General features: G+C 36.5%; 1 protein-coding gene across 1 annotated transcript; it reads right to left on the reverse strand.

Moving 5' to 3' along the window:
• Positions 1–232: 232 nt before the first annotated feature.
• Positions 233–886, reverse strand: LOC126609273 (uncharacterized). Its single transcript, XM_050277233.1, has one exon. It carries the CDS (start codon positions 884–886, stop codon positions 233–235), a length of 654 nt encoding a protein of 217 aa, XP_050133190.1.
• Between the last annotated feature and the right edge of the window lie 10,658 nt (positions 887–11,544).

An 11,544-nucleotide genomic window follows, 5' to 3' on the forward strand; every position in this document is an offset into this window, starting at 1 on the left:
AAGGTCTTTTTCTTTGATTCCTTCAACATTTGCACAGTGCATCGTCGGGATGAAGCCTGGTCAGACTTGATCCCTCCGACTCTTCCTCCCAGGATGCGGAATCGGATTTTTTGATACTTGACGAAAGTGACGACATCCAGCTTGATCAACCAAGGTCTCCCAAGAATCCCATTGTAGGGAGATGGGTCGCTTACAATCGTGAATATTTGCTTTGAGAAGACTGGCGGTGTTTTCACGTCAAGTGTGATATGGCCCATAGCAATTGAGGTGTATCCGTTGAATCCAGTAAGTACCTCTGCCCGGCGTATGATTGTATTTTCCAGGCCCATCTTCTGAATGACTGAAAGTTAAAGTAGGTTGACTGCACTTCATTGTCAACCATCATCCTGTCGACTATAGCATGGGCTAGTTGGACAGATACTACTAGTGCATCGTCGTGTGGGAAATCGACTCCTTCTGCATCCTGCTCAGTGAAGCCAATAATAGGTACAGGTTGGGTATCGACTGCTTGAACTTGTGAGATTAGTAAAGCCTGCTGGATCTTCCTATTTTTGGAGTTATTAGTGGCCCCCAAATGCTCGGATACGGCGAAAATGCCATTAATTCGAATCATCTTGGTTAGTGGCTCCTCATCTCCATCTGCATTCCTTTTAGGCTGCGCAGCTGGCTTGTCCAAGTATCTATCGACTTTGCCTTCTTTCACGTGCTTCTCTAGGTAGTTCTTCCAAGTGTAGCAGTTGTCGGTTGTGTGGTCCAACTTGGAAGTATCTTCTTTTGATTGTTTCGACAACTTAAACCATGGTTCGTTCTTGATGTCACGAAGGATTTGATGAATCGGAATTGAGAACTTAGAATAGCTATTGGTTATCGGGCCTTCTTTGGTCATGGGTCGGTCTCTGCGCTTGATCTCCTGCCTGCCCTTGTTGGGCTGTTTTCCATCCTCCTTCCTTTAAGCAGCTGCCGACTCTTTTCGAGGCTGTTCGGGCGCCTTTTCTACTTGTCAAGCCTCGTCCCAAAGTGCATGCTTCTCTGCCAGAGCAAAAGAATCTGCTAGAGTTAGGTCTTCTTTCATGATCATTTCTCCAAACAGTGGGTGGTCTGCTGGGAGTCCTTTTTGGAAGGCTGCACTTGCTATCGAGTTATCGCATTCGACGATCTTCACCTTCTCTTCTTTAAATCTTTTCATGTAATCGCGAAGTGACTCTTTTAGGTTTTTCTTTACGTTGAACAAGTGATCAGACTTTTTCTTGATCGAACGATAAGATGAGTATTCTTTGGTGAAAACCAAGGAAAAATCATCAAAATTCTGGATAGATCGTGCTGGCAAGGTATGAAACCAATCTTGTGCCTCGCCTTGTAAAGTAGTGGCGAATATTTTGCACATAAGGGCGTCATTATTCCGATAAAGGACCATCGCACTTCGGTAATGCTTCAAGTGTCTTTCGGGATCCCCGTCTCCTTTGAAAGATGTGAAGTGCGGCATGCTAAACTTGCGTGGAGGCTCTGCCTGCTTGATTTCATCCGTGAAAGGTGACCTACTTATGTTGGTCATACCTCGCCTTAGTGCTTCATCAACCATTTCGTTGCGTCGAAAATCACACATCTGTTCATTGAAAAGCCTTTCTACCTCTTCTTGGATTTGCCTTTTGTTGGAAATGTGCCCTAAAACCAATCATATGATGATACTTTACGGACATTTCACATGTTAAACTAATCTAGTTTAAATATAAAGGGCAAAGATTATTGCTTTAAGCCGTCTCATATAAATGTTATATGCTTAAACGATAAGTCCAAGGAATATGTGATTGGGAGAATGCAATCTAAAGAAGTTAGATTCATGAGACCATTCTTTCGTATACATATCCTAAACGTTCCTGATTATAGGATTGTCAATTGGGCATTGACAGTCCGTTAAGATCAGTACGTGTTGTGTCTTCTCTCAGGGAGAGTGACTAGTCTCGAGTCATTGGTGTGTGTGACATCAAGACAAGTACGTAGGTGCTCAATAGAGAATGAGTTCACTGAACACAATCCACGAAGAGTTCTCATATTCATGTCACATGAGAACTCATGGTTGGGATAATGCAAAGCAGTCCTTTGACCTGAGGCATCATAGTTGTCTTGTGGTTAAGTCCTTGATCTTTGATTATGTCAAAAGTCACTCCAAAAGGAGGGTGTCCACGGCATAGTTGGGGTTAAGCCACTTAGCTATGGAGGCAAGTGAATGCGCAACAAGGGATCTCTAACCTTCAAACCGTTTAAGGGAGAATACTCTATGATATGATTAAGAATCTCTGGCCAGAGTATGAATGAGATTTAGGAAAGTCGTTCCAAATCACATTCAAGGTAATCATATAAGCACACGAATCGCATTGGATAGTAGACATGAATAAACTATCAAACCAAACAATGTGGTCAAGAGTATTGTATTAGAGAAAGACCGTATTGCATTTGTAATCCTAAACTGAATAGGTTCTCTACCTCTTCTGATTAGCTTAGGTAACCATGATATGCTGCTAGGTGTCACTCTTGGTTTGTGGAAGCCCTAAACGTGTATAAACACTAAAGGGAGAATTGAAAGTAAGTTTCAATTCACAATCGATTTGAAAGAGTTTTAATCGCCCACTGCCTCGCTAAAAGGAACCTAATGGATCGTACACCGTGTAAGGTGGAGATTGAAGAAACAATGGAGATGAGTAAGAATAATTAAATGGTTTAATTATTTATGGCAAGGATTAATTAATATGTTAATTAATCAAACGAATAAGTTCGTTAAAGACCTCGGGATAGTTTTGGACCTTAAGGCCCAATGGGCTTCAAACGTCAAGTCCATTGACTTAAGTTGTATGACAATTTAATGAATAAAGATTCACAAAGGCCCAAAAGCCCAAATCCCTTATGTGGCCGGCCATGTGTGAAGAATTAGGGTTTTTGGTTCTTTAGGTCATTTAAAGAAGTGACTATATAAAGAACTTTATAGCCTAAAATTCATTAAGGGTTTCTTTTAGGAAATTGGAGAGAACACAAAGCTCCCCTTTTCTCTCTAGGAGGCCGGCCCCCTTGGAGGGTGTAGCTAGCAATCCTACTACTCCAAGGTCACTCATTTCTTCATCAATCTTACCTTGGTGTAGACACTTAGAGGTTCTCAATTTTGGGAACTTGGAGAACCATATTCTTCCATCCAAATCCATGGATCTAAGAAGCAAGGAATGAAGGCCCTCTCTTTGGGTGATTAGCCTTTGCTTATGCAAAGAGGAATCTACAAAGGTATAAATTTCTCAACTCACTTTGATTTGAGTTGAGTCTTGGTTCACCAATCTACTAGGCTTTGAATTTCATGGGTAATGTTTTGTTTTTTAATGCATGCAAGCATAATTCCGCCTTTTAATTGTTAAATGCATGCTATAGATGTTATTCAAATGAACATGTTTTCACAAAATCATCCTTCAAGTGGTATCAGAGCCTAGGTCTAGTAGTTGGTGAATCCTTTTGGGTTTTGTAGTTCATAGTTTTGATTTAAAAGTTGTAATATGTTACAAGCTTTATTCTTGTTTCTTTGAATGTAAATTTTGTTAGAAAATTTGCCATCTCAAATGTTGTAGATGTAGTTCATATGAGCATGAATATTGGAGCTAAAATTTGGTGCCATGCTTTTGGGAATTTTCGGCCAAATCCAAAGGGTGGATTTTTGGGTTCTTGTTTGACTTGTTAAAAGTGTTTTCAAGTAACTTTTGGAACCCTTATGTACCCTAGTTTGGTTATATGTTATTTCCCTTAAGTTTGAATGGTTTTGGAATGTTTTTGGGTGAAAAATGTTCATGGAAATTTTTTGAGTTTTTCATGAGTGTTCTTCATTGTTCTTGACATTTTTGCCAAGAACAAAAAGTTTTGTGTTTTGATTTATTTCATAAAGTTTATGTTTTATGTTTTTCAAATATTTAATGTGTTAGATATTTGTTTAAATGGTGGTAGAATTAATGGTGGGTGTGAAAGGATTAATTCCCTTTCACACACACCACTTGCACCACTTGCATGCTTTATGTCAAAACTCACAAATCAACACACACATCACTCTAATCCTTCTCCAAAACCGGCCCTCCCTCAAGTGGGAGTACTTTTGGGGCTTTTATACAATTACATAAAGTTTTGATACTTTTGTGTATTTGCACTTTGGCCCAAAAGTTTACGTTTTTACGTTTAGGTCCAAAAACGCTAAAGGACAAATTGTTTTGCTCCTTTAATGAAGCTTTTGTATTGTTTAAATTTTGGGTTCTAGTTGTAATTACATGAAGTAGTGGACTTTTGTGTTTTTACAAAGTGACCCCAAAAGTTTATGTTTTTGCAATATAGCCCAAAGGTTGTGGTAATTGCATATTGGCCCAAATTAAGTAGACAACAAAATTGTTTTGTCTCTTTAAATGAGAATTGGATTTTCATTTCATTTAGCTCCATTTAAATCAATCTTATGGATACAAAAACCAAATGAAAATGTTGCATTCAATTTAATTAGTTAAAGTGTTAATTAATTAAAGGGTGATTATGAACCTAAGCCTACGATAATTGAGCTATGTGAAAGGCCGTTTCAAATTTGTTTGAACCATGGGAATGTGTAGATTAGATTTTGGTTGTAATTTGATTTGATCAAATGTTGTAAAAGAGCATAAGCACTTCTTTACTTTAAAGTAATTTGATTTGTGCAAATGTTGTAATGAGCATAAGCTCACCTTTACTTTGAAGTACTTCTTTCTTGCTTTATTTGATATGCATGAAAATGAAGTAGTTGGGTCCAACGCCCCTAAGACAACACGTCTTAATGTGATTAAACGCGTAACTAAAATCAGTCACCATCCCTAGACCAAGATTCAACACAAGGCTCGTGTTGGATCTAATTAAAAGGTTCATAGTCATCCTAAGGCCCTAAGGCAACTATATAGTCCATCAATGAATGCAAACCTTATGTTAGTAGTATCATATACTCTTGCTTAAAAAACCGTTTTATAAGCATAGTGGGAGTATTATATACAACTAAAACAATCAAATGGACCAATAGTTGTAATAGGACCAAAATTGTTTTAATATAGATTAAAATGAATGTTTATATGTGATGAGACCTAAAACCCTCAACCAAACCATTATTAAGTTGATAAGCGTGAGAGTGCTTTGAACACTCTTTCGTGGCCTTCCACCGTGGTAGGCTCCGATAGTTTGTGACTCGTACACCGGCTTCACCCTATCATGGGGGAGTACAAAGTGCGTGCTTACACTCAGGAGGAGTTTATATACATACTTGATGAGGTGAGTGTAGGCAACGAGGATGGCCAACATCATATCATTGTGAGGCTATTCTTGAACCCCTTCATGAACTAAGCATGGTGGGAATGACTTAACTAAGTGCAATGGAGCCAACATCATATCATTGTGAGGTAACATTCTCTAGAGGCCAAATTGATGGGTACTTGCAAGAGATGCAAATGAGTAAGCGTACTCTCTCATTATTATTAATGCTAGCCAACATCATATCATTGTGAGGTGGGCTTGGTAATAGTGAGTCTCCCATACCCTACTAAGAGTTTCATCCAAAACTCTCGAATTCCAATGAGGGATATGGAATTTGCCAAAAATAGTGGGTGGTGCTATTTGATTTAAAGACCCGAATCAAATGGCTTAAAATCAATCAATTTATATTCGTTATGTATTTATTTACCAATATATTTGCAAACGCTATCCAAAACTTGACAAAGAAAAGCCGAATGCTTTAGTTTCCGGACTTGGTACCACAATCCCAAAGATTGTCTTAAAAGGATTGCATATGTACCTAAGTAGTCTCATCCTCACAATCTTCCTATTGATAATGTATCATTGGAAGAACATGTTAGATAAAGTCTATCATAAAGAGGACAACACTTTTAATGTCATAATTCTTCAATTACAATTTGTTGTATGAAGAAATAAGAGTTGCTTTGAACAACCCTTAATCAATGCAAACATTAGTGCTTGTTTCTTTGTTACATGAACAAGGAACTTTAGAAGAAAGCACAAAGGCATGGACACTTAATGTGCCATGATTCTTCACTTACAAATTGTTGTATGAAGAAATGAGAGTTGCCTTGTACAACTCTTGAAAGTTTGTAATTATGTTTAGAACATAATGGTTGGTTGACAAAAATAGTCCATGAACATGGACTTATGATGATTTTGAATCATTGAGTGTTGAAGTGATAAACCACTTAACGAGACGGAAACTAGGCTAGGACTTCACCTTTATGTCCCTATCCTAATGGTTCACTAAGTTTATTGTAAACTATGTAGTGAACAATAAACACATGCTCTCCAAAATGTTTGATGTGTATAACACAATTGAAAAAGGTTTCAAGAGAGATAGTGGGAGTTTAGGGACCATGACTAATGTAGTCAAAGGTGAAAGTCAAATAAAGAAGATAAAAATAACTCCAAGGGAACAAACTTTCTTTACGAAAGGATGGACATTGGAAGGGGAATTTGCAAGAAATGTCTTGCAAGTGTCAAGAACACACCTTTCGAAGGTGTTGTAAATTGTTCTTGAATAGTTCAAAACAGTTGGTTCTTCTACTTGAATGCTTGATTCCGTATTAGTAACTTTGTTTTACAATCGTTGTAAAAGTGTGACTAATAAGAAGTAGAAGATATATGAGAGAAGAAAAAAGGTGCTTCACATTCGGAACGTGAATAAAATAAAGATCTCTGCGAAAGCAAATAGTACTTACTTCCTCATATGAACTACCAAAGAAATTGGAAAAACCAAAGATTGTCTTTACATTCCAATTTTAAGGAATTTAATTCCGTCACTATAGTAGAGATGGATGAATGTTTTGTTTGACAAAACATTGTTCTTTATTAATCAATGATTGGATTATAGTAATCTAATTGATTGTCTTTATAGTAGAGATGATATGGTAGTGTTAACTGTTTAGAATATAATGATGCTTAAAACCCAAAAGGTTGCATGGTAGTGACTAATCCCAACTAAGTTGTGATACCTCTAAATCATAAATTACGAGTTGGTCATAGATGGATGCTATGGATCGTTAGATCCGGATCCAATACCTTCTTGTTAAAATTGTATAGAGGTGAAATGTTCGAATCTTTATTCTTTTGGAAAGAAGAAAGAATCACAAAGTTGTTGAGGTTAATTCACTTAGATGTTAGTGGCACTTGTCCACAACATAATACTACTCATGTTATATGACATTCACCGAAGATCACTCTCGGTTGGACTATAGTTTATTTTGAATAAACACAAATCCGAATACTTTGCAAAAGGTTTCAAAGAATTCAAGAAATGTAAGTTGGTGAGTAAGACGTCTAAAGTATTTACATCCTTAGATTTGATCCAAGGAATGGTAACACTTTAGAATAGTTTTCTTGAAAGATATCAAGGAAAGAAGCATCATAAGATAATAAATTTCTCCATTAAGGAGAAGAACGAACTTGAATAAGATTTAGTTCGTTAGATGTTATCTATTACCCATATATAGGATATATACTTCTAAAAACAATATGATTGTCAATTAGAAGATCTTCCAAAAATTTTCATGACTCCATAGGATGTAGTTGGAAAGAAAGACAAATCTTAATCATGTTAAGATTTGGGGTTGTGTGCTAATAAGCAATATTTGTTTGATAACAATCTTGTGGGATATCCTTAAATTAACTTTTGGATATCGCTTCTATAAACCAACTAACAAATGTTGTTTTGTTGGGTAGTTCATTGTAATCCTACAATGTGATTTGCCTAAGAGCAAATGAACGAGAGATAGAACTCAAAGAATGGGTTCTTTGAGAGACAAGAAAGTAATCAACAAATATAAACAACCTAGTTCCTATACCAAAAGCTCCAAGGTAGTCGAGAAGGATTTATAAACCGTCTCAGTTGAATGGTTTGAACTTTATGACTATGTCATAGAGTTGCACCTCTTAATTCCAAAGAAATAAGAATGAAAATCCTTATGACTACATTGAGTGTATATATGATATATACTCAAGGAAATGGTAAAGTACCATTTGACCTGAAATAATGAAACCTTCATAAGCTAATTGGTAGCTTAAGGTAACTACAATCAAAAGGATGGTTGACTTTGAAGAAACCATTTTTGACGTAGTCTTGGTTTCAATTAATTCGAAGATAGCTAGCTAGAACTAAATGGTGATTCAATGTTTGGACATTATATGGGTTTCCGAAACCATTATTAAGATAGTCTTGATAATATATATGTCTAAAACTATGAATCACAAGACATGTAAGCTGTAAAGATCCATCCATCATGAATCTAAGCAAGCTAGTGGGAGCTATAAGCATCTTATGAGAAAAGGATCAAATCGTTTGATTTCTCATAAAGATGTAAATGAATCTTTTGTTTACTAGGTTTACAAAAGGTTAGTGGGAGTTAATCATGTTCCTAAAATTTAAATATATATGATATATTAATTTTGGAAATGAAAAGAATACTTCTTCATTAAGTTATAACTTTAAAACATTATATGAAGATAGAATGTATATGGGAGTTAATCATGTTCCTAAAATTTAAATATATATGATATATTAATTTTGGAAATGAAAAGAATACTTCTTCTTTAAAGTTAAGACTTTGAAACATTATATGAAGATAGAATGTATATGGGAGATATAGTCTATATACATGGGATGGAAATCTATAATGATATATTTCATGATATAATTGGATTATATCAATCCCTAATAATAGACAATAGATGCTAGGAAGTTTCTCATATGATGATAAACTTCAATTAGAAGGACAGCTCTAGTGAGACTAAGAAGTTGCTCTTCTCAAAGAGAACGTACTCTTTGACTCCCATAAAATAATGCGTAAGTAGAATCCTTTATGCATACGCATAAAGGTGATTTATGTATTTCATATTGTATGAAAAACATTGATATGAGTTGTACCTAGAACGGTACAAGACGATATCAGTGCAAGCCCAGGATCAGAACCATGGCAACTGTCAAGTGAGTCCTTAAGTATTTAAGAAATACTAAAGGATAGATTCCTCAAAGAATGAGGAAGAATTAGAGTAACGTAAAGGAAGCGTAAATGTATTAGATTATGAATCTAATCGATCATTGGATGTTTCTTCATTATGAATGAAGAGATAATTAGATATCTCTTTATTATCACTAAAGAGATATTTGGATGGAAACATTAAAAGTAATGACTTTAGTGTGTTCCATTATGAATGCAAAATATATTGCCATATAGAAGCTTACAACAATGTTGTTTGGATGGGAAAGTTCATTTATGAACTCTCTATTCGTTTCCAACCAGAAAGTGTATCTAGTGTACTAACACTATGACACTAATGGGGCGATAGCTCAAGCCAGGGAATCAAGGTCTCATCAAGATCCGAACTCAAATGAGAGACTGAACCACATGATTGAGAATCATGTATAATGGTGACGTCATTATTCTCAAGGTTGCTTCTATAGATAACATATAGATATCCATTGTCTAGGCCTACTATTCAGCCATTTATGAAATGACTACAGAAGAGGTATCATCACTGATGACCAAGCTGATTGGCTCTAGTGCAAGTGGGAGATTGTTGGAAATGTGCCCTAAAACCAATCATATGATGATACTTTATGGACATTTCACATGTTAAACTAATCTAGTTTAAATATAAAGGGCAAAGATTATTGCTTTAAGCCGTCTCATATAAATGTTATATGCTTAAACCATAAGTCCAAGGAATATGTGATTGGGAGAATGCAATCTAAAGAAGTTAGATTCATGAGACCATTCTTTCGTATACATATCCTAAACGTTCCTGATCATAGGATTGTCAATTGGGCATTGACAGTCCGTTAAGATCAGTACGTGCTGTGTCTTTTCTCAGGGAGAGTGACTAGTCTCGAGTCATTGGTGTGTGTGACATCAAGACAAGTACGTAGGTGCTCAATAGAGAATGAGTTCACTGAACACGATCAACGAAGAGTTCTCATATTCATGTCACATGAGAACTCATGGTTGGGATAATGCAAAGTAGTCCTTTGACCTGAGGCATCATAGTTGTCTTGTGGTTAAGTCCTTGATCTTTGATTATGTCAAAAGTCACTCCAAAAGGAGGGTGTCCACGACATAGTTGGGGTTAAGCCACTTAGCTATGGAGGCAAGTGAATGCGTAACAAGGGATCTCTAACCTTCAAACCGTTTGAGGGAGAATACTCTATGATATGATTAAGAATCTCTGGCCAGAGTATGAATGAGATTTAGGAAAGTCGTTCCAAATCACATTCAAGGTAATCATATAAGCACACGAATCACATTGGATAGTAGACATGAATAAACTATCAAACCAAACAATGTGGTCAAGAGTATTGTATTAGAGAAAGACCGTATTGCATTTGTAATCCTAAACTGAATAGGTTCTCTACCTCTTCTGATTAGCTTGGGTAACCATGATATGCTGCTAGGTGTCACTCTTGGTTTGTGAAAGCCCTAAACGTGTATAAACACTAAAGGGAGAATTGAAAGTAAGTTTCAATTCACAATCGATTTGAAAGAGTTTTAATCGCCCACTGCCTCGCTAAAAGGAACCTAATGGATCGTACACTGTGTAAGGTGGAGATTGAAGAAACAATGGAGATGAGTAAGAATAATTAAATGGTTTAATTATTTATGGCAAGGATTAATTAATATGTTAATTAATCAAACGAATAAGTTCGTTAAAGACCTCGGGATAGTTTTGGACCTTAAGGCCCAATGGGCTTCGAACGTCAAGTCCATTGACTTAAGTTGTATGACAATTTAATGAATAAAGATTCACAAAGGCCCAAAAGCCCAAATCCCTTATGTGGCCGGCCATGTGTGAAGAATTAGGGTTTTTGGTTCTTTAGGTCATTTAAAGAAGTGACTATATAAAGAACTTTATAGCCTAAAATTCATTAAGGGTTTCTTTTAGGAAATTGGAGAGAACACAAAGCTCTCATTTTCTCTCTAGGAGGCCGGCCCCCTTGGAGGGTGTAGCTGGAAATCCTACTACTCCAAGGTCACTCATTTCTTCATCAATCTTACCTTGGTGTAGACACTTAGAGGTTCTCAATTTTGGGAACTTGGAGAACCATATTCTTCCATCCAAATCCATGGATCTAAGAAGCAAGGAATGAAGGCCCTCTCTTTGGGTGATTAGCCTTTGCTTATGCAAAGAGGAATCTACAAAGGTATAAATTTCTCAACTCACTTTGATTTGAGTTGAGTCTTGGTTCACCAATCTACTAGGCTTTGAATTTCATGGGTAATGTTTTGTTTTTGAATGCATGCAAGCATGATTCCGCCTTTTAATTGTTAAATGCATGCTATAGATGTTATTCAAATGAACATGTTTTCACAAAATCATCCTTCACCTTTGTTGGGGTAGCGGAGCCTTCGGCTGCCCTTGCTCTTTATCTGCCTGTCTAGGCTGCTCTTCTTCACCTTCGGCTCGTCTATGTCGTGGCTGCAATGTATGAGATAGATTTCTAGCAGGCGAGGGATTTCTTTGTAAGCTACC

Source organism: Malus sylvestris, chromosome 16, assembly GCF_916048215.2.
Source record: "Malus sylvestris chromosome 16, drMalSylv7.2, whole genome shotgun sequence".
Classification (NCBI taxonomy): domain Eukaryota; kingdom Viridiplantae; phylum Streptophyta; class Magnoliopsida; order Rosales; family Rosaceae; genus Malus; species Malus sylvestris.

What these genes read in the sequence shown, in the direction of transcription:
- LOC126609273 (XM_050277233.1), bottom strand. Translation starts at nt 886, where the DNA reads ATGACCAAAGAAGGCCCGATAACCAATAGCTATTCTAAGTTCTCAATT.